The sequence below is a fragment of the Balaenoptera acutorostrata genome, chromosome 17 (genome assembly GCF_949987535.1).
Source record: "Balaenoptera acutorostrata chromosome 17, mBalAcu1.1, whole genome shotgun sequence".
NCBI lineage: Eukaryota > Metazoa > Chordata > Mammalia > Artiodactyla > Balaenopteridae > Balaenoptera > Balaenoptera acutorostrata.
The window spans coordinates 2,951,016-2,978,426 of NC_080080.1; the positions used below are offsets into that span (position 1 = coordinate 2,951,016).

General features: G+C 45.7%; 1 protein-coding gene across 13 annotated transcripts in view; it reads left to right on the top strand.

Moving 5' to 3' along the window:
- PTK2 (protein tyrosine kinase 2) overlaps positions 1 to 27,411 on the top strand; it is a 256,529-nt gene that overhangs the window by 134,746 nt on the left and 94,372 nt on the right. For all 13 annotated transcript variants that reach the window (XM_057532273.1, XM_057532274.1, XM_057532264.1 and 10 more), the window contains 6 exons: positions 3,852 to 3,906; positions 12,263 to 12,403; positions 12,922 to 12,999; positions 18,916 to 19,023; positions 20,723 to 20,840; positions 25,966 to 25,996. In XM_057532273.1, the coding sequence (XP_057388256.1) occupies positions 3,852 to 3,906; positions 12,263 to 12,403; positions 12,922 to 12,999; positions 18,916 to 19,023; positions 20,723 to 20,840; positions 25,966 to 25,996 (531 nt within the window). The remainder of the gene's footprint in view (positions 1 to 3,851; positions 3,907 to 12,262; positions 12,404 to 12,921; positions 13,000 to 18,915; positions 19,024 to 20,722; positions 20,841 to 25,965; positions 25,997 to 27,411) is intronic.

Below are 27,411 nucleotides of genomic sequence, written 5' to 3' on the forward strand. Positions count from 1 at the left end.
GCATGCTGTCTGATGGTGCCTGTCACGTGCTTACACAGCTCGGGTCAGTGTCTCACCCAAGGAAGAGACCGCAGGGCAGTGACTCCCCTCTCCCCCTCCCCCCCATACCTAAAGTGGTGCCCAGTGTGGGGAAGCGGGGGAGTACAACAGGCTTGCTTTCTTTGAAGCTTCAAATCAGAGTGAGTTGCATCTTAGAGAAAAGTCGGAGGAAGAGTTACTGGGAAATCCTGCTGCCGTGCACGGGCAGCCCCAGCCCAGGCTCCTGTCTGGCCCCCACTCCCTCCTGCGGGATCCGCGGTGGTCTTGCTGAGCGGGCCCCCTGGGAGTCGCAGGCGGTCGTAGTTGTCCCTGTGGGGCTGTGTGGCTGGGCCCACCGCCCTCTCTGAGGAGCCCCGGGGCCCAGGGAGCCGAGGCCGAGATTTCATTGCTGTAAGCCCGCGCCACCATCGCAGCGCCCTAGGCTGTGAAGTGTCCTGTCCGCCCAGCCAGCGCGGACGCCCTTAGCCCCCGTGGCTCCTGAGCACCTGAAGTGGAGCCGGTGCATCTGGGAACTAGATTGTTAACTGAATCTTAGCTAATTTAAGTGTGACTCCTTCACGGGGCTCCTCTTGTGGACAGTGCGTTCTCACCTAATAATAATCTCGTTACCTGCGCGTGTGGGTTAAGAAGGTTCCTTTGAGCTCACGTGGGAAATCTGACAGCCTGATACTGGGGTTTGGGAATTGGGGGGTGGCTGTATCCTAAAAGTTTCATGAAAGCTAGTTTTAGTCAAATGAGTTCACCTGTATTTAGGATCTACCCTTTGGTAACTATTTACATAGTAAAGAATTGCCTCATTATAAAGGCCAGTAGTTTTATTTTGTTTGTGCTACATCAGTAGTGTTTACTGTTTTGTTCACCTTACCTCACAGCTGTGCAGACTTTGGGCTCAAGTGAGTTTTGTGTCACATAAAGCTGAGAGCTAGCCTGCTGCCCATCAGAGAGCTCCTCGAAAGCCAGTGCCCGACACAGGCTGGAGGGAGGTGGCCACGTGTGAGATGGGACAGCCTGTGTGGCCCTGCCAGGCTTCCTGGAGAGTGCTGAATGCAGGTGTCTCAGGAGGCTTTCCCTAAAACTGTGAGCGCAGCGCCTGAGGTGTTTCCCAGTGTCCTCCACCGCCAAGCCTCATAGATGGGCTTCTTGGTAAAGTTAAGTCAGAATGTGTGGAGGGTGGTGGTGGTGGTATGGAATTCTCCCAGCGATTCTGTGTTCTTTAGCCTCATTTTTATTTTCTGACTTGCCCTGTGTCCCATTTTAAAGGGTTCTAATGTATGGGCAGGTGTTACAGACTCATTATTACTCAAAAGTAGTTGGAAAAACTAAACTGCATACTTGCTAAGCATTAGTTGGCCTTAGCTTTTTTTTCCTTAAATGGAGTTGTCCTCACCTTGGAAGTAAAAGTAACACCTGGTAATAGGCTTTATTTTCACACAGAAAAATTCAACCCCCTTGGTCCATCTTTAATTTTCCATTTGTGACAAAAATGAGTATGATAAATTTTCTCCTTTCCATTGAACTCTAAGAAAAATATTGGGTTGGTCAAAAAAGTTCATTTGGGTTTTCTGTAATAGTTTATGGAAAAACCCGAACGAACTTTTTGGCCAACCGATAGCCGCAGAGCGGTGTTGAGTAGTGGCAGCTGATGGTCTCACCGTGGGGAAGAGGCCATCCCTGGCCCTGGTGTTCCCTGCCCCCCCATCCAAAGACTTACGTGGCCAGCTGCCTCCTTGAGCTCTCCACCAGGAGGTCTCGTGCACCCTGCTCGACCCCTCGCCAGAAGCAGAAGTCCCAGGAGGCCCCCCGGGGCCCCCGGCCTTCCTCTTCCTGGTGCCTCAGCCTTCCCTTGTCACCTTTCATTCAGCGCCGCTGGCTCTGCTTCCAGAGCATCCCTGAGTCTCTGCTGCGCACCCTCCCTCCCACCGCCCTCCTCTGGGCTCCCGGCAGAGCCTCCCTCCCGCCTGCCTTCCGGCCTGTGTCCTCCCCTCCTCCCTACAGCATGTCTGCTCTTGGCAACATCAGGTCATGCCTCCCTCTGCTCAAGACGACGGCTAGTCAGGCCTGTAGACCAGACTCTTGCCAGACAGGAGGGGCGTCCCGGGTGTTTCCAGGGGAAGGGGAGCTACCCGTGTAGAGTTCTAGGGACTTAACACATTCTCACTGTCTCCTCAGCACCGCTGTTGGCAGCAGGGATTAGCATCCCTGTTTTACACGTGGGTCACTGAGGTTGACAGGCATGAAGGCATAGCCAAATCCTTCCTACGGCAAAGCCAGGATTCCAGTGCAGAGCTCCCTCTATGAAAATAAGTTCTTTTTATTATGGAATAGCTGCCTGCAAAGGAAGATAGGGAAGAAAATGCTCAGGAATAATGCCTCTAAGATTCTAGGGTGTTGGTTTATCTTTTATGTGCTTATTTTGCTACTTCCCATAGTGATTAGCACCCAAATCCTTAAAATGCAAAGTTCCTGTCTTTTTAGGAGGCAACAAAAAGTGGAAGAACTTGGGTGGACACTTTTCCCTGTTCATATCTGAAAAGATAAGGAAGGGAAGTTATAAACAAAAGTGGTTAGAAAAATAAATGGAAAGCCAGGAGTTGTATGAATTTGCTGATAAGTAAAGCCAGAAAACTGTGTGTCATGGGAGCTGAGGAAGGATTTTGTACGGGTAGTGGACATGGCCATCATCATCATCACAGAGTGAAGAAGAGTGTGAGAACTGAGACCAGCGTTTAGCAGGGAGTTCGCCGGTTTAGGTGCTAACTAGTAGAGTATGGGATAGGGGGTTAAAACGTTGGGATCTAGAGTCAACCATATAAACTCTGACATGCTTTCTATGGTTTCATTGGTAATACCTGCTAACTCACAGTTACGTGTGAAGAAGTCATCCCTGCTTTATTTTTTTAATATACTTTATATTCATTTTACTTTTTTATGTAATCCTGAAAAGGTACCTGTATTTCGCTTTTCTCCTTCTTGATCCTTTTATATTTTCCATGTGTCTCCTGATAATCTTTCATGTCTAGAGGCTTTATTTCATCTTACTAGCGCACGATTGCCCTCTAGTGGCCAGAAGCCTGGCTCACTTAGTACCCAAAGTAAGTAGAAAATGAGAGTGAGCCATTCTTTCCATCGGTTTTCTTGGCCAGAATGCTTTGAGGCTCTTGTTACTAATGATTGATTTTGTAGCTTGATCTAAAGAAAATGACTGGGATTTTCAGCATTTCCACACATTAATCTTTTTGACCTTAGGTCACTCACTTAATTTCTCTTTTTTTGTTTTGTTTCCTGTGTGAAACTGAGATTATAAACATTGATTAATGTTAATCAAAAAGTTTATTTTTAAAAACAGTCAACTTTTAGGATTAATCTAAGTTATTTAAACTTCCCTGCTATATCCCAGATCTTTCCCTAATCAGGCCAGTCTACTTTCTTTACAAATACAGCATTACCCAGTTGGAATCGAGGTTTATAAGGCTAACCTTCAAACAATGTTCAGAGAAGCACAGTTTGTTTACATGTTGTAATTTACAAAGAGGCAATATTTTAGAGGGTTTGCAATAGTAAGGCTTAAAAAAAAAAAGACTTTCTACCTAAACCAACTTGTATGGGTGTTTCCTGCACAGATCTAGAAAATTACTTGTCCCACCTGCTTCATGACTGTGCGGGTACATTGGAGCTTTATTATACTTATTTCCTTCTAGATTAACGTGTGGAAGGGTAAATAATTTAAACTGCTTTTATGTTCTTGTGACAATGTCATGTTATTCATTGATTTGGTGGTGTTATTTGTTAATACACTTCTTTTTATATTTCAGAAAAGATGTTGGTTTGAAGCGATTTTTTCCTAGGAGTTTACTGGATTCAGTCAAGGTAATTAGAGTCTGCTTTATCGTAATAGGTGACCGTGCTAGGCAAACACCTCCCCTGTGGTATGTGGTTTCCTCCTTTATGTGTAAAAGTCATAAAATAAAAAGCTGGCAGTTATTCTAGTCATACTGATGGCAAGTAGATATTTAAAGGTGTAGCATTCTGCCAGAAAACCATGGTTTCGCTTCTTGATTGTGAGTGCACCCGGCTAAGTGCAACACCAAGAAAGTTGCGTTCACAGCGGTCCTCATCACTAAGTCTTTACAGTCTTGGGTATTTTGACACACGAAAGTAAAGAAGCGGTACGTAAAAGAGCCATAGTGGCAGCTGTAGCGTGTGTGCACGCGTGCGTGCGCATGCGTAGAAGTGTGTTCTGAAGGTCTGTCTTCTCTTGTTTCGACCAAGGGCACTCCTCCCCGTTAGTAACTCTTGCAGAACACCAGTTCCTGTCTCTGCCTGTAGCTCCCACTGCAGGGGAGGGGACACCGGGGACCTGAGGTGTGGTTCCCCAGCCCATCCAGAACATGGTCCAGTGTGGTGTGAGGACGCAGCTTTGGATCAAGATAGAGTCCAGCTCAGATGAGCTCTGCCATTTCCTAGCCTCATGGTTTTGGACCTGGTTTCTTATTTCCACAACGAAGAAAATGATATTTTGTAGGGTTGGTGTGGCTATTTAGCAGATGAGTGTGTGTATATGTATAAGTTACCGCCACAAGCACCTGTCACAGTGCAGTTTATAAACTGTGGCTCTTACGGCTCTGACTTTTCATCACAGAGGACATGTTCCACACTAGAGCAGCCATGTGGAAGACCGTCCCACTCACTGAGGCCCAAGTGGGATAAGACAGAACACAGGGGTTCAGAGAACTGGCTCAGAAGCCAGCCTGCCTTGGTGAAAGTTCTGACCCGATCACCTTGAATCACTTGGGACTCAGTTTGACCTGGAGAGTGAGGCCCTGGCGTGGGCGCAGAAGCCCACCCTATGCATCAGCCTGCCCTTTGCTGGGTGGACCCAGGGGGAGACTCTCACAAGTGTAAGACACCGTTCTTCAGGGCATTCACCCCATCATTGGACAGAGAAGTGCACCACCCAGGGTAAAAGTAAAAAGCAGGAAAGGATACGAAAATGGCTATATCACATTAGTAGCACCATCGGTGCTCAAACATTAGTCCCAGGGTGGCCTGAGAATTACTGCGAAGTCTCCTTAGAGCCGTGTGTAGATAAGCAGTTATCACAGGAGGTATGACTGCTGGCATTTGGGAGTCCAAGAAGTTATTCTGTATTTAAAAAGGATCCTCAAACTCCAAACAAGCCACCCCAGGTCCAGGTCACAGGTGCCATGGTGTAAGTGTAGCCGAGGTGAGAAGGCCCTGGGGAGGTCCCCCATCGCCGGCTCTTCTAAAGCTCAGCCTCGGCGTCCTCTCCCATACAGACTGCTCACCTCCCCAAGGGGGGCTGAAGAAACATCCTCTACCTTAGGGTCCTGCTCAGGATCTTAATTTTTAATTTTACTTTTTCAGGTTTTAATTACTAGATATTTACTTGTTTGCATTTTGTCTGCCTGCTTCCATTATATTTTAAGATCCATGAGGACAAAGATAACATCTGCTGTGTTCTCTGCTCTAAACCCTGTGTTTGGCATAATCCCGGGCACACAGTAACATTCGGTAAATCTTAAGTGAAAAAGTGAATGAATAAGTTTAAGGGCCACTTGAAAGATGACTGGACTTAGAGGAGGCACTTTCCAGGTAGAGGGTACCGTGTAGAAGGAGGCATGAGAATAGCGCAGGTGATACTCCTTCACAAGATAGAAGAATTGGAAGGCTGGAGAAGCTTGTTTCCCTGGGCAGCCCGCTCTGCCCCTGCTGTCACTCCAGAAACGTCCCCGTTCCTGCACAGGACTTGTCCCCTCCAGGTGTCTTTCAGGCTGTCCCTCAGGACCCAGCCTGACCGGCCTTCCTCATCCTGACCCTGCTGCCGACCCTAATGCGCTTCTGCTGCTGTTTGAGCTCCAGCTGGCAGTCAGGTCAGCCCTGTGACCAGAGCTCAGACACTGCGGTCACCTGTGTGGATGTCAGTACTCAGATGAGAGCACGTAGGGGCCCTGGGTGTTCACGGCAGGTTTCATGGCAGGGGAGGGACATGGTCACCTTTTGGACTTTAGAACATAAACCTGACAGCAGCATGGAGGACAGATCGAAAGCAAAAACACTCCAATCAAGAAGGGTTGGAGGTGATTAAGGTAATCAAGGTGTGCAGTGTCAGCCCTGGATGCAGTGGAAGCTGAGCCTTGTGTGTGCGCACGGGGAGTGGAGGGGAAGGAATTGACCCTGTGGAGCTTGAGAAAACTTCACGAGCCAAACAGATAGCACTTGTGTTTTCTGAAAGGTTCAGTTGCTGCTGATTTTGATGCAAGCAGGGAGAAGAGAATTGACTTTTAGCTTCTGTTTCTTAGGTACAGATTCGTCTAGTGTTTCATTTCTCACATGCTTTCTAATATAAAGGAAATCAGTATACTTTTGTAAAACAAATAATGTATATTTGGCTTCTTAAATAGCTTAATCAGTAGTTCATATCCTTGTGCCAAAATTTTTTCACCTTCTATGTAAATTCTTTCAACTGATTGCCATCAGACTCTTGTGGGTATGACTGACATAAACGTATACCCATAGGTGTGTAACAGCTACAGTACAAATTAGGTTGTGTTCAGACAGTCTCCTCTTCAAAACTATTGCCAGTGAAACTTCAGCTAACAAGAAATTCACATCAGCTTCTTGTTTCTCCCGGACTAGCCCTATAGAATGGCTAGACCAATTAGTATTTGCTTTTCCAAAGGCCATTTTGTTTTATATGCCTTTTTCCCTTCATATCTAGATTTCTAGAAGATCATTTGTAGTTAATGCTCACATTGAAGGGTTGAAAGCTTACCTTATATTTGATGGAACTTAAGCTATGATTGATTGATGGCAAAACGGGATTGGGGTGTATGTGCCCGATTACTAAGAATAATTTACAAGATATTTAAATTTTCTGACTCTTTGATCTTAGTAGTGCCAGAGGCACATTTTTAAAAACACTGTACCAGTAAAACAAGTCAATCCCAACCTGAGGATAGTCTACAAAGTTGACAGCTGGGCGATGGGGAGACATGAGTAAATGCAGTGTGGGGTCCTGGAGCAGTGAGAGGGCGTCAGTGGGCAAACCAAGGGGTCTGAGTAAAGTCTGCAGCTAGCAAGCACTCTTGTACCAATGTTGGTTTCTTAATTTTAACGGATGTGCCAGTGTCGTGTGAGATGTTAACTTCCGGGGCGCGGGGGGCGCGGGGCGGGGGGGGCGGGGCGGGGGGCGCGGGGGGCGGGGGGCGGGGCGCGGGGGGGGCGGGGGGGGGGGTGGGGGGCGCGGGGCGCGGGGCGGGGGGGCAGGAATCCCGTACTGTCTTTGCAGCTCTTCTGTAAATCTCAAATTATGTTGCAAGTAAAATAGCCAAATTTCAACTTATTTGAGTATAATTCACAGTAGAAATCTAATTTCAGAACTAGAAATGTTGCAAGATCAATAGGTATCAGTTTTTTGAAGTATCTGTACTTCAAAGTAATAGAGTGGTTTCCTAGGGTCCTTTCGGGAGCACTTAGTTTAGTCACCATTCCCATCCCTGTGGTTAGCACGGAAGTGCCTGGCTCAGCAGTCATTCAGCGACCAACTCCTGGCGTCTGCTGCATGCCAGGGAGAATGAGGCCTGGTGTCAGCACGGAAGTGTCCGTCCGGTCTGGGCTCCTGTAAGTAGGGTGGGAAAAAAGCACGCTTCAGACGTACACACACACAATGGAATGTTACTCAGCCGTAAAAAGAAGGAAATCTTGCCACTTGCAGCAATGTGGATGGGCCTTGAGGACATTGTGCTCAGTGAAGTAAGTCAGACAGAGAGAGACAAATACTGTGTGACCTCACTTATATGAAAAGAAAAAAAGCCAGCTCCTAGATACAGAGAACAGGTTATGGCTGCCGGAGGTTGGAGTGGGTGAAATGGGTGCAGGGCTCAAAAGGTACAGACTCTAGTTATAACAGTAAGTCCCAGGGATGTGAGGTGACTGTAGTTATCAACACTGTTTTACATATTTGAAAGTTGCTAAGAGGGTATGTCTTAAAAGTTCTCATCACAAGAAAAAGAAATGTGTCACTCTTTGAGGTGTTGGGTGTTAACTAGACTTACTGTGGCGATCATTTCACAGTATATACAAATACTGAATCATTACATTGTACACCCGAAACTAATACAACGTTACACGTCAGTTAAAAAACACACACTTTGCATGCACTGTTACCGTATCTATGTTTAGCATTTGGTAGGTGGGGAGATAATTCCTCAATTAATGTTTCTTAGCCTACTCCTCTTTTTTTGCATATTCGCTTTAGCGCTACATTATAACTTTTTCATCCAGGAGGCCCTCGGAGTCCATTGTTGCTAGCAGCATCTGATAAATATTGGGTTGATTAATATGAAATTATTTTTGTTGTTCAGAAGGCTGAATAGCAGCAATTTCCGATGATTCATCCTAATAATACTGCCTCATTTTGAGTAGTTTTCTCTCTCTATATAAATTGGTTTAAAATTGACTAGCATTCATTGATAGATGCCTTGTTTCCTAAGTCTGGGCAAACACAAAGCAGATGTTGAAACCCTATAAACAGGGAAGTGTATTGATTAATATCAAGAGATTCTAGGAAGTCAGATTTTGTGGAATTTTTTCCTTACTGAGAAAGGAGGAAAGAACTGATGCTTTCTGAGGCATCCTTCTTAGAAACGAATCTGGGGCTCCTTTCAGATAGCGAGGGTTTTCTAGTTCCTGCCCAACACTGGCTGCTGCAGGCCGGAAATCTCAGTCCTCTTGGGTGGCCACATTGAAGTAGAGACCCCGAGAAAGCTCAGGCACTCACTCCCGACCAGGTGCGCCTGCCCTTGCTGGGCGGGGACCCCGGGTGTGGCTCTGTGTCCCAGGAAGTAGCCCTGAATGGGCGCGCTCCCTCCTGCAGCTCCTGCGGCTGCCGCTCATGAGTGTGACCTCCTGTCTTAGCCGGGTGACGTGTAGGACTCGGGAGGGGCCAGGCAGAGCAGCATGCGGAAAACTGACAGAGTCAGCTGGATGACACAGAGGCGTGAAACTGTAGCTCGGGCTGTCTGTCTGCTAACACTGCACAGTTACTATTTTCAAACCGATTTGCCCAGTTACTCAGAAGTTTTCCGGCAGGTTGAGTGGTCAGGTGCACAGTTTAGTTGACCCCGTGCACACCCATTCCACAGGTGCTGTGGGTCGGGGGACAACAGCGAGGGAAGGAGACGCGGAATGGGGAGCGCCTGTGCCGTGGGCTCGGTAGGAGAATGAGGATGAGCAGGGACCGTAAGGTGTTGCATTTCATGTTTACACGTACGCGTATTTACCTGTCACGTGTGAGTTACTTCTACACACTTAATAGAGAACTAACTACGTATAATGCTCACATCACAGGTATTTCCATTTCCTTGTTTTTCACTAGTCTCTCTTCTACCAGAATTCTGTATCCACCGGAGACCATCACAGAAATCAAGGCAAGAGCGGGGCTCCTGCTTGGGAAGCTTAGAGAAAAGAGCGTGGCTTTTGGAAAAGCACTTTGAGGATGTGTCAGTGCAGTGGGTTTTGAGAGGTGGGCGAAAGAGGTCAAGGTTGCCGCCTAGGTTTCTGTCTCTAAGCCGCTGGGAGATTTGCTGAGATGAGGAGGACCAGGCCTGGAAGAAAGTCACAAGTTCTCTTGGTGGCACGCCAGGTTTCAGGTGTCTGGGAATTTCAGGTGGAAAGCTCAGGTGGGCACGTGCACGTGTGTGGTTCTAATGCTCAAGAGGAGACGCAGAGAGTGTTTGCAAAGCCTGGAGTCAGAATAGCTGTTAAATGCCGTCTCAGCTGTGGTGAGAGTGGCCTTTTTCAGTCTCTGGGCTCGTGGCCAGAGCTTGGACGGCTCTCCCCCAAACCACGCGTCCCAGACTTTTCGTTTACGGAGTGTCCAAGGCCAACCACTCATGCTGTAGGTAACATCTGATAGTCAAACCTTGCTGCCCTTGAACCCATTTTGCTTCTCTTCAGTTTAGTTCCTGTGATCTAAAACCATAACTGATACTCTTCCAATTGCCTACAGTTCCACACTTGGCTCACCTGTCAGAACCCCAGCCCTGGTTAAAACCAGAGTTGGCCTACCAAGCAGGCTTTGGCCCGCACTTCTTTCCTGCGGCCACTGTATTTGTGGGAGTCATCAGGCCCCATGCCTGTAATCACGTCAGCCGGAGACGGTAACGTTCTGACCCAGCCCTGCTGTCTCCTGAGTTCGGGTCTATATCCAGCTTTATGCTCAGTGGTTCAGATCGGGAGACTTGCGGATCTCAGGCACGTTCAGAATTAACGTGACTTTATCTTCCCGGAGCCCGCCCCTTCTGTTTGCCCGCTTGTTCCACCCAAAACTCGAGTTGTGTCGACTTCCCGCTTTCCCTGCCATCTCGAACATCATCCAGGCGGCCATGCGTGCCCTGCGCCGGTCTTTCTGCTTCCGTTCTCCCCCACACCTTCTCTGCAGGAGCAGAGCCAGCTGTTGAAATAAAAGTCACCGGCCCTAGGTTACCTAGGGCCTGCTCTCTGCCCGCCGCCGCCTTGCGCCCTGGTCTTCATCTCCAGTAACTGCAGCCCCTCTGGAACTGGATCCCCCGCTGACCACAGCTCCTAGCTGTCCAGCTCACTCTGCGGTGTCCCAGATCCAGCAATCCTTTGACCACACTGGTACCTTCAGGCCACTCCAGGCAGGCTGTCACTGCCCTGACCCACCAAAGTATGCCACCCCCTCCTGATTCACCTGCTCCCACTTCCCTGACTGCTGAGATGAGCAGGCCGCCGTGGGATGAGGTCCTATCCCTGCCCCTCAGATCCCCGCCCTGGTCCTGTCTCCAGTCTCCTGGCTTTGCTTGCTGTCTGTGTGCATCTCACACCGAGGCTCAGGCGGCCCCTGCTATTCTCTAAGACCCTCCTCCGCCTTGCTTCTCCCGGTCTTGGCCATTTCAGTTCAGTGGTCACTCTTACCTCTCAGTACATCCTGTTGGTTCTGTTTCCAAAACAGGTCTGAAATCTGACTACTACTCACTCCTTTCTGCTTCTACACTTGTGCAGCAGTGCCTGGGTCCCATCACCTCTCGCCTGGATTATTTTGGTGGCATTTCACTGGATCTCTCCTGCTCCCTTCATACTGTTGCCAACATAGCGGCCAGAGTGTTCCTGTTAAAACCTGTGTCGGATCACAATATTCCTATTCCAGGCCGCCCCAGGGCTTTGCATCTCACCAGGGTGGACCCAGTTGCTTCCTGTGGCCTGCATCCTCTTGCCCCCTTCCCCAGACCTCGTCCATCACACACCCTTTGCCCGCTGGCCCCGCAGGCCACACTCCTCTCTCTGGCACACCGTGGGCTGTGGCCTCGCCACCCTCCACCATCCAGGCGCTCATGGTTTATAAACAGAAAACTCAGACAAGTGAAAAGGCACCCAGAGATCACCTGTGATCCCACTACACAGAGAAGAGAGGCATGGCTGGTTTGTCTTCACTGTGCGTTGGTGCGTGTGCCTGCCTGTGTGAGGCCCATATCCTGTGCTCTACTTTTAAAGGCATCTACACTACAACAGATTGCCTTGTCTTATTTTTTCATGTAGCACTGTGATACGGATTTTCATGTCAGTAAATGGGATGTGCACAGCAGTCTTAGGACATCTGGGTAGCAGACACACTGCAGCATGCATGGCCGGTTGTGGGGTACTCTACACACTTCCGTGCTGAACCTCCTTGTTGCTGGATCTTTGCATAGTCTTTCATCATTCCTAAAGAATAATTTCTCAAAGGTTGTGGTTTTAAAGTTTTTGATTTCTTATTGCCAAATTGCCTTCAGAAAGGGTGTGTCAACTTCCCCTCCCAGGTTGGGATGTGTGAGTGCCTTTATGTCCCCTCCTTTGCCGACTCCAGGTCACATGCGAATATAGCCCTTATATTTTTAATGCCTAACTGTTTACCACATGTTCTAATAAGCCAATTATTGCTTTACCAATTTCTGTTTAAGAAATAAAGCTCGGTACTGCTGAACTGTATACTTTAAAATGGTTGCGATGGTATATTTTATGTGTATTTTACTATAATTTTTTTTTTTTAAAAGAAACAAAGCTCTGATAAATACAACATTTGGTGAACATAGGTGGTATTAAGTGGTGGCTGGACAAGAAATGTTCCTTGGTGTTGGCTGTTATTGCTGTGGTCTTTACTCATTGTTGGCTCTAAAAAGATGTTTGTAATTTTATCATGCAGGCCAAAACACTAAGAAAATTGATCCAACAAACATTTAGACAGTTTGCCAACCTTAATAGAGAAGAAAGTGTTTTGAAATTCTTTGAGATCCTCTCCCCAGTGTACAGATTTGATAAAGAATGCTTCAAGTGTGCCCTTGGTGTAAGTATGGGGACTTGGAAATAGGGTGGGACTAGGTGTGATTTCTTTTGCTTTTTCTTATCCATGTATATCTAAATTTCTGATTGAAATCTAATTTGTCACATTTTTAACAACATGAGAATATTTTATCATTTTACAGTGGGAAAAATACAAAAAGAAAATGTGTCAACGTGAGACTAAAACCATCCTTTTTTAATAGCATGCCTAAAATTTTTTTTTTATTCCAGCCCAGCGATTCATTGATTAACTGTTCTCTAAGGGCTAGTTTACCTATTCAGATAATCTTCCCAAAGAAAGCATTGGCTTGAGACCCACTGGAATGAGCGCAGTCTGTCTGTCTCTGCTTAGGCTCAGCAGATGCTGCACCATGAAGTTGTAAATATTTTGTATTATTTGGTTACAAAAATCAGTAGCAAGCTAGTCCAGCCCCCCTTTGGTCCTTTAATATGTCCATGGTTCTTTATCTAAAATATCTTTTTCCTTCTGGTACCTTTGCTGTCACCTGTTTCACCTTCAAGTCAAGCTGGATTATTTCGGTGGAGCTGGCGATTGGCCCCGAAGAAGGAATCAGTTACCTCACAGACAAGGGCTGCAACGTAAGTGTGCTTTGGACAAGTCTTGGGAGCGGCCTGTGTGGAACACACCTGCTGTCGGACCTGATTGTGGACAAAGGGGAATCAAAATAAGGAAATGAGGATTCTCTTGGAAAAGACATCATTCTGCCATTAAAGCTTTCCGTTTCACAGCGTTTATTGCTCAAGGGAATGAAAGGAAGAGACAGCCTAGTTTGACCGTTTTTGAAATTCTTTAGTCGGGAAGGAAAGGAATCACACAAATTGCACATATGTTGGTGAGATCTGAATGGGGTTGTTACAGTTTATCTGGAGAAGTTTTAGACACTAATTTCTTCATTCAGTTCTACATCTAATTTAAGTATATTTGTACTTGTATCATGTCCTTTGAAACAGCCTCTTCTGGCTCTTTCCAGGATCAAAAAAATCACTGAGAAAAGGGCAGCCAACCCAATAGAGGATGTCCAAATAGTTAAGACATAAGTGAAACGACGTTCAGCCTCATAGTCATCAGATAAATGCACAGTGTGATACTATTACACATCTACCAGAATGGCTGAGATGAAAAAGATGTGTAATTCCAGGTGTTGGCAGGCATGTGGAACAGCTGGACGTTTCACACACTCTGTGAGGGTATAAAGTGGCACGACCTCTTCAGAAAGCCCTGTGACGTTATCTGTCTTCTCTTTGATTTGTAGTCTCTCGTATTCTCTTGGAAGGTTTTCTTTGTCCTTTCGCATTTAGCCCATGTGGAATTTTGTGTATGGTACAAGGTGGGCCTGTGGTGTGTCCGGAGGATGGGCTCTGGAGTGTGCAGCCGGGGTTCCCAGTGGGTCACTCTCATGCTGGCCTTGTGACTTTGAGTCCATTTCTTCACAGCTGGCTTGTGTTTCCTCATCAGCAAAATGGCAATAATAATTACAGCTCCCTAAGAGGGGTGGTAGGAGGATTAAGTGGGTACTGAGTGTGCAGTGTTGAGGTGAAGGCCTTGCACAGAGGAAGCACTTAGAGGATGCTGGCTGCTGTCATTCCCCCTTGTTGCTCTTCTCGTCGGTATCCCAGTGAGCAGCCAGCCGTGTCAGCACAGTAATCGTATCTTTTTTTTTTTTTTTTTTTTTTTATTTATCTTTATTTATTTATGGCTGTGTTGGGTCTTCGTTTCTGTGCAAGGGCTTTCTCCAGTTGTGGCAAGCGGGGGCCACTCTTCATCGCGGTGCGCGGGCCTCTCACTATCGCGGCCTCTCTTGTTGCGGAGCACAGGCTCCAGACGCGCAGGCTCAGTAGTTGTGGCTCACGGGCTGAGTTGCTCCGCGGCATGTGGGATCTTTCCAGACCAGGGCTCGAACCCGTGTCCCCTGCATTAGCAGGCAGATTCTCAACCACTGCGCCACCAGGGAAGCCCCCTCGTATCTTTTACCTCAGTTGAATATCTGCCATCTTTGTGATCTAATTCTGGGTCCTCTGTTCTGGTCCAAGGACACAGTTCTCTCTTTCTGTACCGATTCCATCCAGATGGGATTGCTCTGGGTTGGTGCTGCATCCCTGTGTCATCTTTTTTTTGTACACTTTCTGCATATATCGTTTTTCTTTTGTACACTTTCCTGGCTGTTACTGGCTGTTTAGTCTTTCAAAACCAAAGTTATAGAATTAGCAGAAAATTCTGTTGGGATTCCAACTTGTTTGTTAATTTGTGAAAGTAGATATTATCTGTCCAAGAATATGGTATGTCTTTCTATTTGTTCAGGACTTCTTTTTTTTTTTAAGTATTTATTTATTTTTGGCTGCATTGGGTCTTCTTTGCTGCGCTCAGGCTTTCTCTAGTTGCGGTGAGCAGGGGCTACTCTTCGTTGCAGTGCGTGGGCTTCTCATTGTGGTGGCTTGTCTTGTTGCGGAGCATGGGCTGTAGAGCTCAGGCTCAGTAGTTGTGGCGCACGGGCTAGTTGCTCCACGGCATGTGGGATCTTCCCGGACCAGGGCTTGAACCCGTGTCCCCTGCATTGGCAGGTGGACTCTTAACCACTGCGCCACCAGGGAAGCCCGTTCAGGACTTCTTTTACATCCTTCAATAGGATGTCATAGTCCTTTTCGTATTGATTTTTTGTATTAAGCTAATTCATAGGTATTATACAGTTTTTGGCCTTATTGGGAAAATTTTTTTTGGCCATTTCCAATTTAAAATTCATACTGTGAGCATAGCAGAATATGCTTGATTGTTGTTTATCATATATTCAGCAACCTTGTTCATTTAATAAGTCATTTTTTATTAGAATCTTAGATTTTGTAGGTATATAATCAGGTAATCAGCAAAAAAAGAATAGTTTTAACTTTTTTCTTTAATCTATGCAGTTCTTTCCTGTTCTCATATTCACAGGCACCTTGAAGATCATGTTTAATAACGGGTGGTAGAGGATATCCCTATCTTGTTTTAGGTTTTAATTTATCAGTTAAAAGTGTGTCATCATTTAGGATAATTTTTGATGTTGGGTTTTAGTAATGTATCTTTTTTTTAAAAAAAATATTTATTTATTCGGTTGTGTGGGGTCTTAGTTGCAGCACACGGGCTCCTTAGTTGCAGCATGCGAACTCTTAGTTGCAGCATGCGTGTGGGATCTAGTTCCCTGACCAGGGATCGAACCCGGGCCCCCTGATTGGGGGTGCAGAGTGTTACCCACTGCACCACCAGCAAAGTCCCTTTAGTAAAGTATCTTTCCTGTTTCTAAATTATGCCCTTCTCTGCTTAGAATTTTTATTAGGAGTGGCAACTAAATTTAACTGAAGGCTTTTTCAGCCTTAATGATATGATCCTGGTTTTTTCTCTTTTAATTTGTTATTATTTTATATTATCTTGATTAGATGTGCTGATATTGAGTCATTTAATAACTCCTACTTGGTTATGTTATATTATTCTTTTGAAATAGTGATTTATTATATTTGCTAATATATAGAATTTTTGCAACTATTTATAAGTGAGATCAATCTAGTCTTTTTATATTAGCTCTATGAGGACATGATATTAGAAGTTACACTAATTTTATCAAGCAAATTAGGGGGCTTTTCATCATTTTGTGGCCTGAAATATTTTAAGTCAAGGTAGTGTTGTGTGTTCTATGAAGGTGGATAGAATCAATCTGTGTAACCACATGGTACCTTTTTCAATGGTGGGTGTTTAACCATTTTTTCAACCTTTCCAGTAGTAATAGATCTATTCAGGTTTTCCATTTCTTGTGTCAGTTTTGGTAATTCATACTGTTAGCGTTTCATCTGCTTCTCTACATTTTTAAATTGTTGCCATGGAGTTCCATCTCGTGATACTCTTATGATCTTTCCAGTAACTTTATTTCTATATCCTTTCTCAGTCCTAAGCTTGTCTATTTGGATTTGTCTCTTCTTTTCAGATTTGCAGAGGATTTATTTCAGCTGCTTTTGAAGGACAGGCTTAGCGGTTAGGGTTATAGCATTAATCTATTTGTCTTCATTAATTTCAGTATTTATCTTCACAGATTTCCTTTTCCTAATATCTTTTGGTTATTTTTATTCTTTCCTTCTGCTGTTCCCTTTAAGTACTTCTTTAAAATTTATTCTTTTTATGTGGCCGACCTTGAGGGATAATGTCAGAATGAGTCAGAAAAACAATGGGTTAAAAGAAGGAATAAAAAATAAGTTAAATACAATAATTTCCATAACTCAACTTTCTTTTTGTGCTTTGGAAATTTTTTTAAATTGTAAGATGCCAGTAATGGGAATATTTTAATATAACCATTCACTGAAACTAATTGAGATATTTCTCATTTCATGTGTCACCACTGACTTAATGATATTTGGTCCCCAGTGTGTTAGAAGGACCCTCAGGCCTCCTCTATGACAGTGTATGTACCTTGTGCCAGCAGCTCAAACATCAGACTAGCATTGCCCTCGGTGATGTCCTTTTCCAAAATGGTGAGCAACTCATAGTAACATTCCAAAGACAAGAAAGTGTAATATTCCCTGAATTACACCTAAGTTGCATTCCTGGAAAATTCCATGCAGAGCATACTTTGTGTTTCAAAATAGATGTGGGTTCTAGAGTCAGATTTTTCACCAGCATGAATAAACACCAGGACGTTTGAAAGCCATTCAGGACACAAGACAGTTTTTCACCATGTGGGAATTTCCTGCACATTATATGGCCTCTCACAGCCCTGGTCCTCATTCATGTTCCTCATTCTTTGGTCAGCTGAAAACAACCCCCAGGGAATGGCCCTGCCCCACTGAGACCAGAGCACATCCCATCAAGATGAGGTCCTGGTGGGGAATTAGGTCAGAGAGGCAGGCAGAGGTCAGATCAGGTGGGTGTTTGATTCCTTTTGACTAGCATTATACCGTTTTTACAGGGGACTTAATAGGACCAGATTTACATTTTAAAGTACCTCCCTGGCTTCCGGGGGCTGTCTGTGTAGAGGACAAACACGGATGAAGGGACACTGGCTGGGAAACAATTGCAGGACGGATTCTGAGCACCGTGCAAGACGGTGGCTTGTACTGGAGTGGTGGCCGTGGGGATGGAGGGAAAACGCACGGATTCTGGGTGTTGGGAGCTGGGCTGGATATGGGGTAAGGGAAGGAGGGGAGTCAGTAATCGTGCCTTCATATTTCCACTCAGGAACCAGGTTGAATGGTGATGCTTTTGTTGAAGTGAGGAAGACTGGAGGGGGAAGGTGTTTTGAGGGGGGGGTCCCTGTGACTGTGCTGGGTGTGCGGTCAGTCTCTCTCCAATGTCCACGCGGGGATGTCACGTAGGGAGTTGGATACTTGAGTCCGAGCTCAGGACTGGAGATGGTACTTGTGCCACAGGACTGGATGGTGTTCGCTGGGTAGGCCATGCACAGCTGGGGAGAAGAACGGGGCCCAGCACAGAGCCCTGTGGCACTTGAACATTTGTGGGTTGAGTAGGGGAGAAGCCAGGAAAAGGAAAGAGAGCCAGGGAAGGAGGAGGAAAGCCCATGAGGGCAGAGGCCACAGAGGCCGAGAGAGGGCCGGGCGTGGGGGCCGTGCTGTGTGCTGCCCAGCGGATGGAGGACTGCCCGTGGGTGTCCGTGCGCAGGGCCTGACAGAGCACAGCCGTGCCTGAGAGCAGTGCTGCAGAGACGCTTCGCTGAGAAGGGGCGCGGGGTAGGAGTCCCCTTCGGAACCGTAATTCCGGCTCAGTCCCAGTGGCATAATCTGTGCTGAGTGGGGCGCTTGGCAGGGAGGGGCTGATAACGGTGATGTTCTAAGAGAAAGAGGTCCTAACGAGGCCGATTGTTTTGGATAAACCTGTCGGAATCGTCTCGCGCAAACCGGTCGTTGTCATGAAATGGTAGAGGATGAAAGACGGATGGGCATATTCTGTCTGCATAAGAAAAAAGAGTTCACTCCTCTTGGGAAAGTGAACAGTGTCTCTCTTGGCCTGTCTGTGTGGGGCGGGTCCTTTGGATACCCGCCGTCTCCCTAGCACGGTTACACTCTGGAACTTGAGAACGTTTCAGAGACTTGTTCGAGCTCAGGGTGCATTGGGAGTGGGAACAGGTCCCTCCGCCTGTGAGAAGAGGAGCAGAACGCTCCCCCAGGCCAGCAGTTTCACATGGCCCCCCCGGCCAGAGGGCGAGTCAGGTCCGGGACTCCCTTCTCCCCTTCTCTGTCCTGCATCATGTGGGACTGGTGGCTGCCTGTGCAGCCCCCGAGGATGGAGTGCCCCTCGGCCAGCAGGGGCGCAGAGAGCAGACACGTCCCTGACCGTGAAGTGAGCAAGGGGCCCTAGCAGGTCCGTGACCACTCCTCAGAGGGAGAAAGGCCCCCAGGCGACAGGGACAGTTGGCTTCCTCAGACATCCCGTCCAGGGAGGCGTCCTCAGGAGGATGAGGTGGGCTTGGGACCATGAGGACTGTGTCTGTGGTCCAGAGTGTTTGCCTTTTCTTCCCAAAGCCCACACACCTGGCCGACTTCAATCAAGTGCAGACCATTCAGTATTCAAACAGCGAAGACAAGGACAGGAAAGGGACGCTGCAGCTGAAGATCGCAGGAGCGCCCGAGGTAAGGAGGGCTCACGTGCGTCATGGTGGGAAGACAAAAATAAAGCGCTGTTGTAGAAATGATGATTGTTTCTGGATGCAGGTGAAGTATTCATGGGTCATCAGAATCACAGCTTTCTCTAATGTAATAAGTGTTACGTTACAAATAATAATGATTAAATGCCCTCAAGAATAGGAAACAGGTTTAAAAATTAATGGAGCCTTATTGTGGAGGTGCTGGAAGATTATCATGAATTACCAAGAAAATCAACCTCTTAGAATTATATAAATTCTGTAAACTATGTTACAGTGTTATTTCCCAGACTGTGCAGTATGTGACATTCTCTGGGGGGTAATAATTAGGAAAATAACCGTGGCAGCCGCTGGTACTTTCTGCCACATATGTCCCCACTGTCCAACACTTAACACAGAAGCCAAGGGCAACACACAGCGTCCTCAGAACCCAGCGGAAGAGGCACTTTGAGATACTCTGGTTACCCCCCGTCTGTAGATGAGGGGACCAAGCACAGGATGGTGGCCACGGTCCTAGTAGGTGGTAGACATGGAGTTCATCCCAGACAGTCTGGACCCAGAGCCTCTTCTTAATCAGCACGTGGTGTGGAAAGTAAAGGCAGGCCTGGCACGAGAAATGAACATTTGGCAAATACTGCATAAGGTGACCTTTCTGAAAGATGGACAGAGAGTACTCACATGCTGAAGAGTCTGCACAACCTGGTGGCACACGCAGGTTTACTCGTTGGCGAAGCCCGTTCTGGGGGCTCACCCGGTCCCACTCGCACACCTGGGCTCTGCTCTGCTGCAGCCCCTGCTGGGATCGTTTGTTTTCAGTGCTCCTCACGTCTTCTTGCTCCTGCTGCCTTGGGATCGCAGCATTTCTAGGCTCCAGGCAGTTGATTCTCAGAATTAAACAAATGATGCCATGAAATATTGCAACCGTATTGCAAATTGAAATTTCCTGAAAATATCTCAGTAATTTCTTGTTTGCACCATGATTTTCAGGCTGTCCTCCTTTCTGTTTGCTACCCCCAAATAATACCTAGGATAATGCAGGTGAGATAAGTTGTCCCTTTGGGAGGAGGTTATGAAGACTACATGAGTTAGGACATACTTGTGTTTGAAAGTAAAATACAGCTTTGATTATCTCCTGGATAACATTTAATGATAGGTTTTTAGGAAATTTATCATAATTGCATGTTTAATTTGAAAAGTGTGGTTTCTAAGCTCTTAGGCAGAACATGCTATGCCTGCTCAAAATAATGAAATTCCACTAATTTTCTTTAATGTCAGAAAAATTACGATGGATGGTTGATAAAAATTTACTCCACGTTTGTCTGGTTTCTAAAATAAGCTCTACTTTAGCTTACTAATTTTCTAAATTCTTTTCTTAATTAGAGCGTGCCTAAGGGACCAGACGTTCTAAAGGGAAGTGTTTTTTTCACCTCTTTTTGTTCTAGAAAGGGAGTCTCGGTTTAAGTGATTTTTCTTTTTTTGCCTGGGTTTGCCTTCTGTCACACATTCTAGGAATAACATCCTTAAATATCAAACTTCCTTTTTCGCTCAGACCTTACGACAGATCTTGTTTCGCTCCCGCTCCTCTCTGCCTTCAAGTGTATCTAGAGATCTGATGTCATAGTGCAGCTGTCCCTTTGATTACTGCAAAGAACAATAACGGCTCTCTCCGGGTCTTCTCCCCTGTCCAGCCTCTGACGGTGACAGCACCGTCCCTGACCATCGCCGAGAACATGGCCGACCTGATAGACGGGTACTGCCGGCTGGTGCACGGGGCCACGCAGTCTTTCATCATCAGGCCCCAGAAAGGTGAGCTCTCCTTCTGTTCCAGCGCCCCCTCTGAATCGTTAGCCGAGCTCACCCCACAGCCTGCAGTCCTTCTAGATCGCTCTGTGAAAGTGAAGAGTGAATGAATAATTCAGCCCAGTGGATCTGTATTCTTGCTTTTCTAGGGAAGTGACCCAGCTCACAGCCTAAGAGCTGGGTTTGGACAGAGCTTAAAGGAAACATTGTGTTTAGACCCTTTTGTTTTGAGCAACATGCTTAATGAATTTTCTAGGTTACCATTAACATTTTTAAATAAACTTTTGGGATTATGTTCTGGGTCATTTTTTTTTTTTTAAGTCTCTTGTAACTCATGATAAATAAAGTCTCTTTCCTATTTTTTCTCATAGATCTCAAAAGCTTAGAGCAGTAGTTCTAAGCATGATGTGATGAACCTTAGAAACATGACTGTGTCTCTTTATTTAGCCTTTCGCAAGGCAGTAAGATGGGGTGTTTCAGAGGATTTGGATTTCTGAAATAAAGCTGGACTTTGGAATTGTATTGACCTATGGGTTCAAATCATGAGTGCATGCCATCTGCAAAGTACTTAACTTTCTGTGCCTCAGTTCCGTCCCACAAGACACGAAGAGTGGTCCCTGTCTTGTGTAGTCGTGGGGGGACGGCCCCGTGTGTAGGTGGCTTGGGGCCGTGCTGGCACGTACAGCGTCAGAAACTTCAGTGTTGCTGTCGTTGCAACGCTGCTGCTAGTTTCAGTGTGATCTTGACACACTGGATGAGCCTTGGCTTGGAGATTCCTCGTCCATAATGGAAGAATGGTACCTACTTTATAGCATGGTAGGTGGGTACACAGGATCCCTGCCAGCACTCCCATCTGTGGGTAGGACGATCCCTAGAGGGAGTCGGAGACGACTGAGCGGTGAGTGAATGGGGAAGCGTATGTGGAGACACACAAGGGAAGCAGATGACAAAGCCCTGAGCTCCAAGTGTAGACACAGCAGAGAGCCCTGCCTGCCCAGCGGTCGAGTTCTCTGTGCTGACAGCAGGTGGAGGGCGTTGAGGGAGGGTGTGAAGCAGAGGCATCATTGGAACCTTTGTTTAAAAGTTAGTGTCAGGGTGTTGTGCTCTGAAAACAGTATCTAAAGCCTTGAACCAAAAGGCCAGTAAGTGCATGGATTGCAGGATGTGGCTAATCTAGCAAAACTGTTTTTCCCACTATGATCAGACCAATAAAGCCTCTTCATTTATTGTTTTCCTAAAATATAGTGTGTATTTATCATAGCTTTCTTTATGTGAAATATAGTAATGAAGTTGCTTTTAGAAATATCTAAAGGCTACTCTCAGTTAAAATTTTTGCATCCATGAGCTTTTGAGTTTTCATTTTGTGCTTTAAATGGGGGTATGTACCTTGCAAACATTATTTAAATGTTTTGGGAAAGTTGCTTCATATAAAGATAGTATTCTGTGAAAAATGGTAAATGTGCCATATCGCCTGCCTTCTTTTTAGTGAATAAGTTTTAAATTTCATCCTGATTTACCAAAATGTTCTTCATCAATTTGTTGGTACACAAAAAAATAACATTCAGACATTAGTCATTAAATGTTTGAAGCTTTAACATCTTTCTGTGTTGGTTTTTAATTGGCTTTTTTTCCCCTCTAGGGAGAAACATTTTGATATCAAATCTCATGAAATGAGATGCATTAAATTCTTCATTCATATGAAAACAGCATAAATGAAAATGCTTCTCATAAAAACCTAGTAGGGCATTGGTTGTTACCAATTTTATGTTGTCTTTATAGAATTAATTATTGAGTCTGATAATTTATTTGCTTTATTCTAAATCACAGCATATGTACTTATTACATGACTATTTTATAATAGATACCTAAAGTGAGGTTATATTGCCTAATTGAAATAATATTTTCAGTCAAATGTTTTAATGGATTATAGTCAGAAATAAGTGGACAAGAGCACATGTGCATTTTTTAATTTAGTTTTTTTTTAAATTTCAAATAAATGTGAAAAACGTTTCCACAACTCTAACGTACCATTTTCCTGGGATGTACTTTAAGTAACGATTACGTACGTACCCATCTCTCCTCTCTAGACTATAAACTGCTTAATGGTAAGGAGCACGTACACGTTTGCGAGTGTTAACGGTTATAGTGACGTGTAAGTTCTACACCTGAGGTCTGATGTGCCCAGATGCACTTTGTTAGCTCTGTGATCCACCATAATTGCTTTGAATTTAGAAAGTGCTTTTAAAGGTGGTATCATTGGGGCAGAAAACTAAGAGTCACAAGTCCGATGCCCTGAACCAGCTTCCAGCAGAGTCGCTGTGTGACCTTGGCCCTTATCGTGGGGAGTTATCTGACCTTTCCTTTACTTGCAAGAAAGCTCAGTAGCAATTTTTCAATCTTAGTAAAATTCAATCTTAGTAAAATTCTCCTCAGAGGAAAGAATTGTGTGAATCAGGGTCATAATTTCATCGTTCTCAAGGAGGGTTTCTGTACGGAGGGTGATGGTAAATACTGCACATTGTGAGGGTGGGGCTGCTCCTAAGCCTGACACAAAACCCAGAAGGCTCGGAGAGCAAATCCGTAGAGTTCATCAGTGCATAAGTATGAAAGCGCTTCTACTAGTAAAAGAAATGCTTTTTAAAGCCGTGACACAGAAGGGGAAACATCTGTAATACATACAATAAAGAATTAAAATCTCTTATTTTTCAAGTGTTCTTCTAGCTCATTGAATAAGAGGGTAAAAATGGGCACCTATAGAAGAACGGACGTACACTGTCCAGTAAGCGTATGGACACAGGCAGTGTTCTGTGTCCACACTGTCCACAGATAGCATTCTGTGTCTGTTAACCTGTTGTTCGATGGGTGGAAAGACCGTGATACCCATTCTTGGTGGGGCTGTTGCGAAGTGCCCTCCACCCTCCACTGTGTCGGCGTGAATTAGGACAGTGCTTTCGGTTGCTCCTGGCACTGCCGGCCCCTCCTGGAAACAGCCCCACAGAACCACTGGTGCGGCGCCTGTGCCGCACTGTCTCCGGTAGCACAAAATGTGGAACGACCCGTGTCTGCGGGGGTGGAGCTAGTAGCTAATAAATAAGGGAGGGTGAGATGCCATGCAGCTGTTTGAAAAGACGAGCTGGCCCTGTTTCCATGCTGAAACCTACATGCACGTGTGTGTGTGTATAGCCAAACCTGTGTGTGTTTATAAGCATACAAGGAGTCTGGTAGTCTGGAACGTTAAGTGTGGACGATGAATACCCCTAAGGAAGGTGGAATTGTACGTGAAGGCGGGGGGGCTTCAACTTGTCTACATTATAGACCTTTATGATTAGGTTTGTTACAGTGAATCTGTATTGATTATTTAATTAAAAAACAGTAGATAAAAACTTTTATTCAAAAATTAAAAGCCTCAGTTCTAAAAATGAAAATAAAAATGTGGGTTAATACAAAGATGCATCCTGAATCCTAAGGAATTTATTCTGAGAAATAAGAGACCACATGAATGCCATGAGAAAGCATGTGTTACTCATTCAACTGATAAATTTAAAGCAGTGTCAGAAATTAGCTCCTAGAACTGGGCATTTTAGTTAGTGAGAACTTAGGGATTTTTATAATGCTGCTACTCACAGTGTCTGTTGCCATTTTTCTCAATATTCTGCTACGTTCTTGTTTCCTGAAAATTGACTCTCTTACGCTCCTTCAGTTGTTAATCACCTCATTTTCAGCCTTCTTCCAACTCCTGCCCAGCTTCTTATAAAGCCTGTATTAACCAAATATTTCATAATCTGGTTCCTTTTTCTCTCCAAGGAAGTAGAAATTTCAACAGAGAGAGTAAAACAGCTAGAAATCACACGTACATGTCATTTGAAAGCCCATATGATTAATTGACAGTGTTGAGTGTGGGTAAGGTGGTGGTGGTAGCATCCATGGGGTAATAAACTAATGATAGGATTTTCCAGTTATTCTAAGTTTGGTCTTCATGGTATAATGTGGTTATTTTGCTTGAAATTTGGATGTGAAAAAGTCATAGGAAATTTGGATGAAGTTTCTGCAGTGTATTGGGTATTATGCAGTGGCTGTGAGTGCCAGGTCCTCTGCTGGTGGAGGGGGGTGGCCTGTGGGCGGGTTAAGTCTGACCTTCTAAGTCATCTGATACGTGGGAAGCGCTCTGCTAATGCAGCAGAAGCACAGGAAGGCCATCCAGAGCCACGTGGGGTGTTCCAGGAAGGGCTCCTTTGAGGAGGTTGAGCTTGAATTGAGCTTTGAAAGATTGAGGGATGAAGCTTCCACCAGAAGGAAGAGCATCTTTCAAGGGATGGAATGTGTGAGGGCATCATGCTGTGTTCAGGGCCATACAGCCTGCACTCCCATGGGACCGGGGCATAGGAGGAGGGACGGGAGACCTGGACAAGGGTAACCCGTGGCCTGGGGAGCGAGGGGAGTGGTGAGATGGGTTTACCGCCAGATTCATCCGATAAAAGAGATTAAAGCAGGGGCCTCCATGCTTCCTGGTTCACTGATGAAGGGGAGGGAGCGCATCTCCCCAGCCCCTGAGCAGAGTCCGGAGCTTCCCTGTGATGCACTGGCCAGAGCCCAGCCGTGACGGGGGAGTCGGCCAGCGTCGTGGGGGCCTTGGCACCTCCCGAAGTCGAGTCCACAGGACACTTCAGGCCATGCCTCTGAGGCTGCTGGGCCCCTTGGCTGCCCCTGTTCCTGCAGGAACACAACCTGTGGCTTTGTTTCCTTTGGACTTCTGTGTGTTCCCCGCACAGGTTTTGGTGTTGCCGCAGGACGTTCAGTCTTTGGTAAAGAATGTTGGCTTTGATTATGAGAAATTCTTCATCTTCTAGAGTCTCCTGGGAAGAATATCTTTCATCAGTTTATCCCTTAGCATTTGGTTTTGATTGGCAATACCTTTTATATAGTCTGCACCTGCAGGCAGTGTATATTTGTCATAAATACTGAAAATAAAGCCATGGAAACCTAAGATAGATAGGCAGTATACCAACTTCGTTTTAAAGGGTTATTGCTAAAATTCTGAAATAAGACTCATCTTCTTTCTCTGATTTCTATACATAATCTTTTCAAAAGGAATAGAAGGAATCTCATCTCTCTCTTTCTGTTTTTTCCCCAGAAGGTGAACGGGCTTTGCCATCGATACCAAAGTAAGTACTGCTTTGTGTGTCTTGTAATTCCTGTGCATTAGAAACTGGGAGGAAGTCACTATGCTTTATTATCCATTTGCCTGAGTAATCAAATTTCTACATATATGATTAGGAAACTGGAAAACAAATGTTTCCAGAAAGAAATCAAATCAATTGTAAATCATGTATTTAGGTTTAATCAAAAGTGTTACAGTGAATTTTCCCTTTAAGTTCAGTAGAGAGCTCAAGAATAGTAGTGATCATATGAGGGAGGTCTGTTGTCAAACAGTCACTTTATAGTCAGTGACAATATTTATAAGAACCTGAAAATAGATACCATTCTGGCTATTTTACAAGTGAGAAAATTAAAGATATGTAGTTTATGTTAATTTTTAAATTTGTTTATGTCATGAATTTCATAGTAGATGTTTCAATCTGTACAAGTAAAAGAATGCCAGAACTTCTCTGTTCTCGGCCATTGTGCTAGGAATTGGGGACCAAATGAAAGTTACAATCTAGACATTCAGATATACAGGTAAATAAACAATTACAGCTGTGTGCTGAGCACTCAGAGAGAGATTTGAAGAGAATCCCAAGGCACCTGTAGAGAATACAGCACCTGAGAGGCCACTGCATATAGGGATGAAGAGGGTAGAACCTGGGCGTCACCTCTGTTCTGTCACTCTCTCTCCTCTGTCACCGGTCTACCGTCAGTTCCTTCCTTTCTGCTTCCTAACTATAAGATCCATCCACTTCACATTCCCACCGTCCCTCCCCGGTTTTCAGCTGTTATCACCTGTCTGGGCTCCTCCAGTAGACTCCTGTGTCGAGGTCCCCAAGACTGCCCCATTCAGTGATTCTCTAGAAGGAACTCCCAGGACTCAGCACGTAATCATACTCTCAGCTGTGATGTATGGCTGCCAGGGAATACAAAGCAAAATCGGCCAGGCAGAGAGCAATGGCATGAAGTCCCGAGGAAGCCAGGGGCAGGCTCCCAAGAGCCCTCTCTCAGGGACTCAGGTAGGGCGCACCTGATCCTCGGGAATGAGTTGTGATGACGTGGAGTGTTGTCTACCAGGGAAGCTAGTTGGAGACTCGGTGCCCCGGCTTTTATGGGGGCCTGGTCGTGTATGCACACTTTGCTTGGCATGTACCCAAATTCCAGACTCCCAGAAGGAAAGCAAGAGTTCAGCACGAACCATATTATTTGTACAAACAGTCTAAGGACAGTGAACCACACTTACTAGTTCGGGGTTGGTGGGAACCCTCCTAAACACCAGCCAAGGGCCCACCTCAGAGGATAGCAGTCTCAGGTCTTCTGGGTTCCCATTTTTCTGCACACCTCCTACCCACCTTTGCCTGTCCCGTTTTGCCTACCGTCCCATCCATTCCCTACGGCAGCAGAAGGGACCTTTCCTCTTGAACCCCTTGCGTGG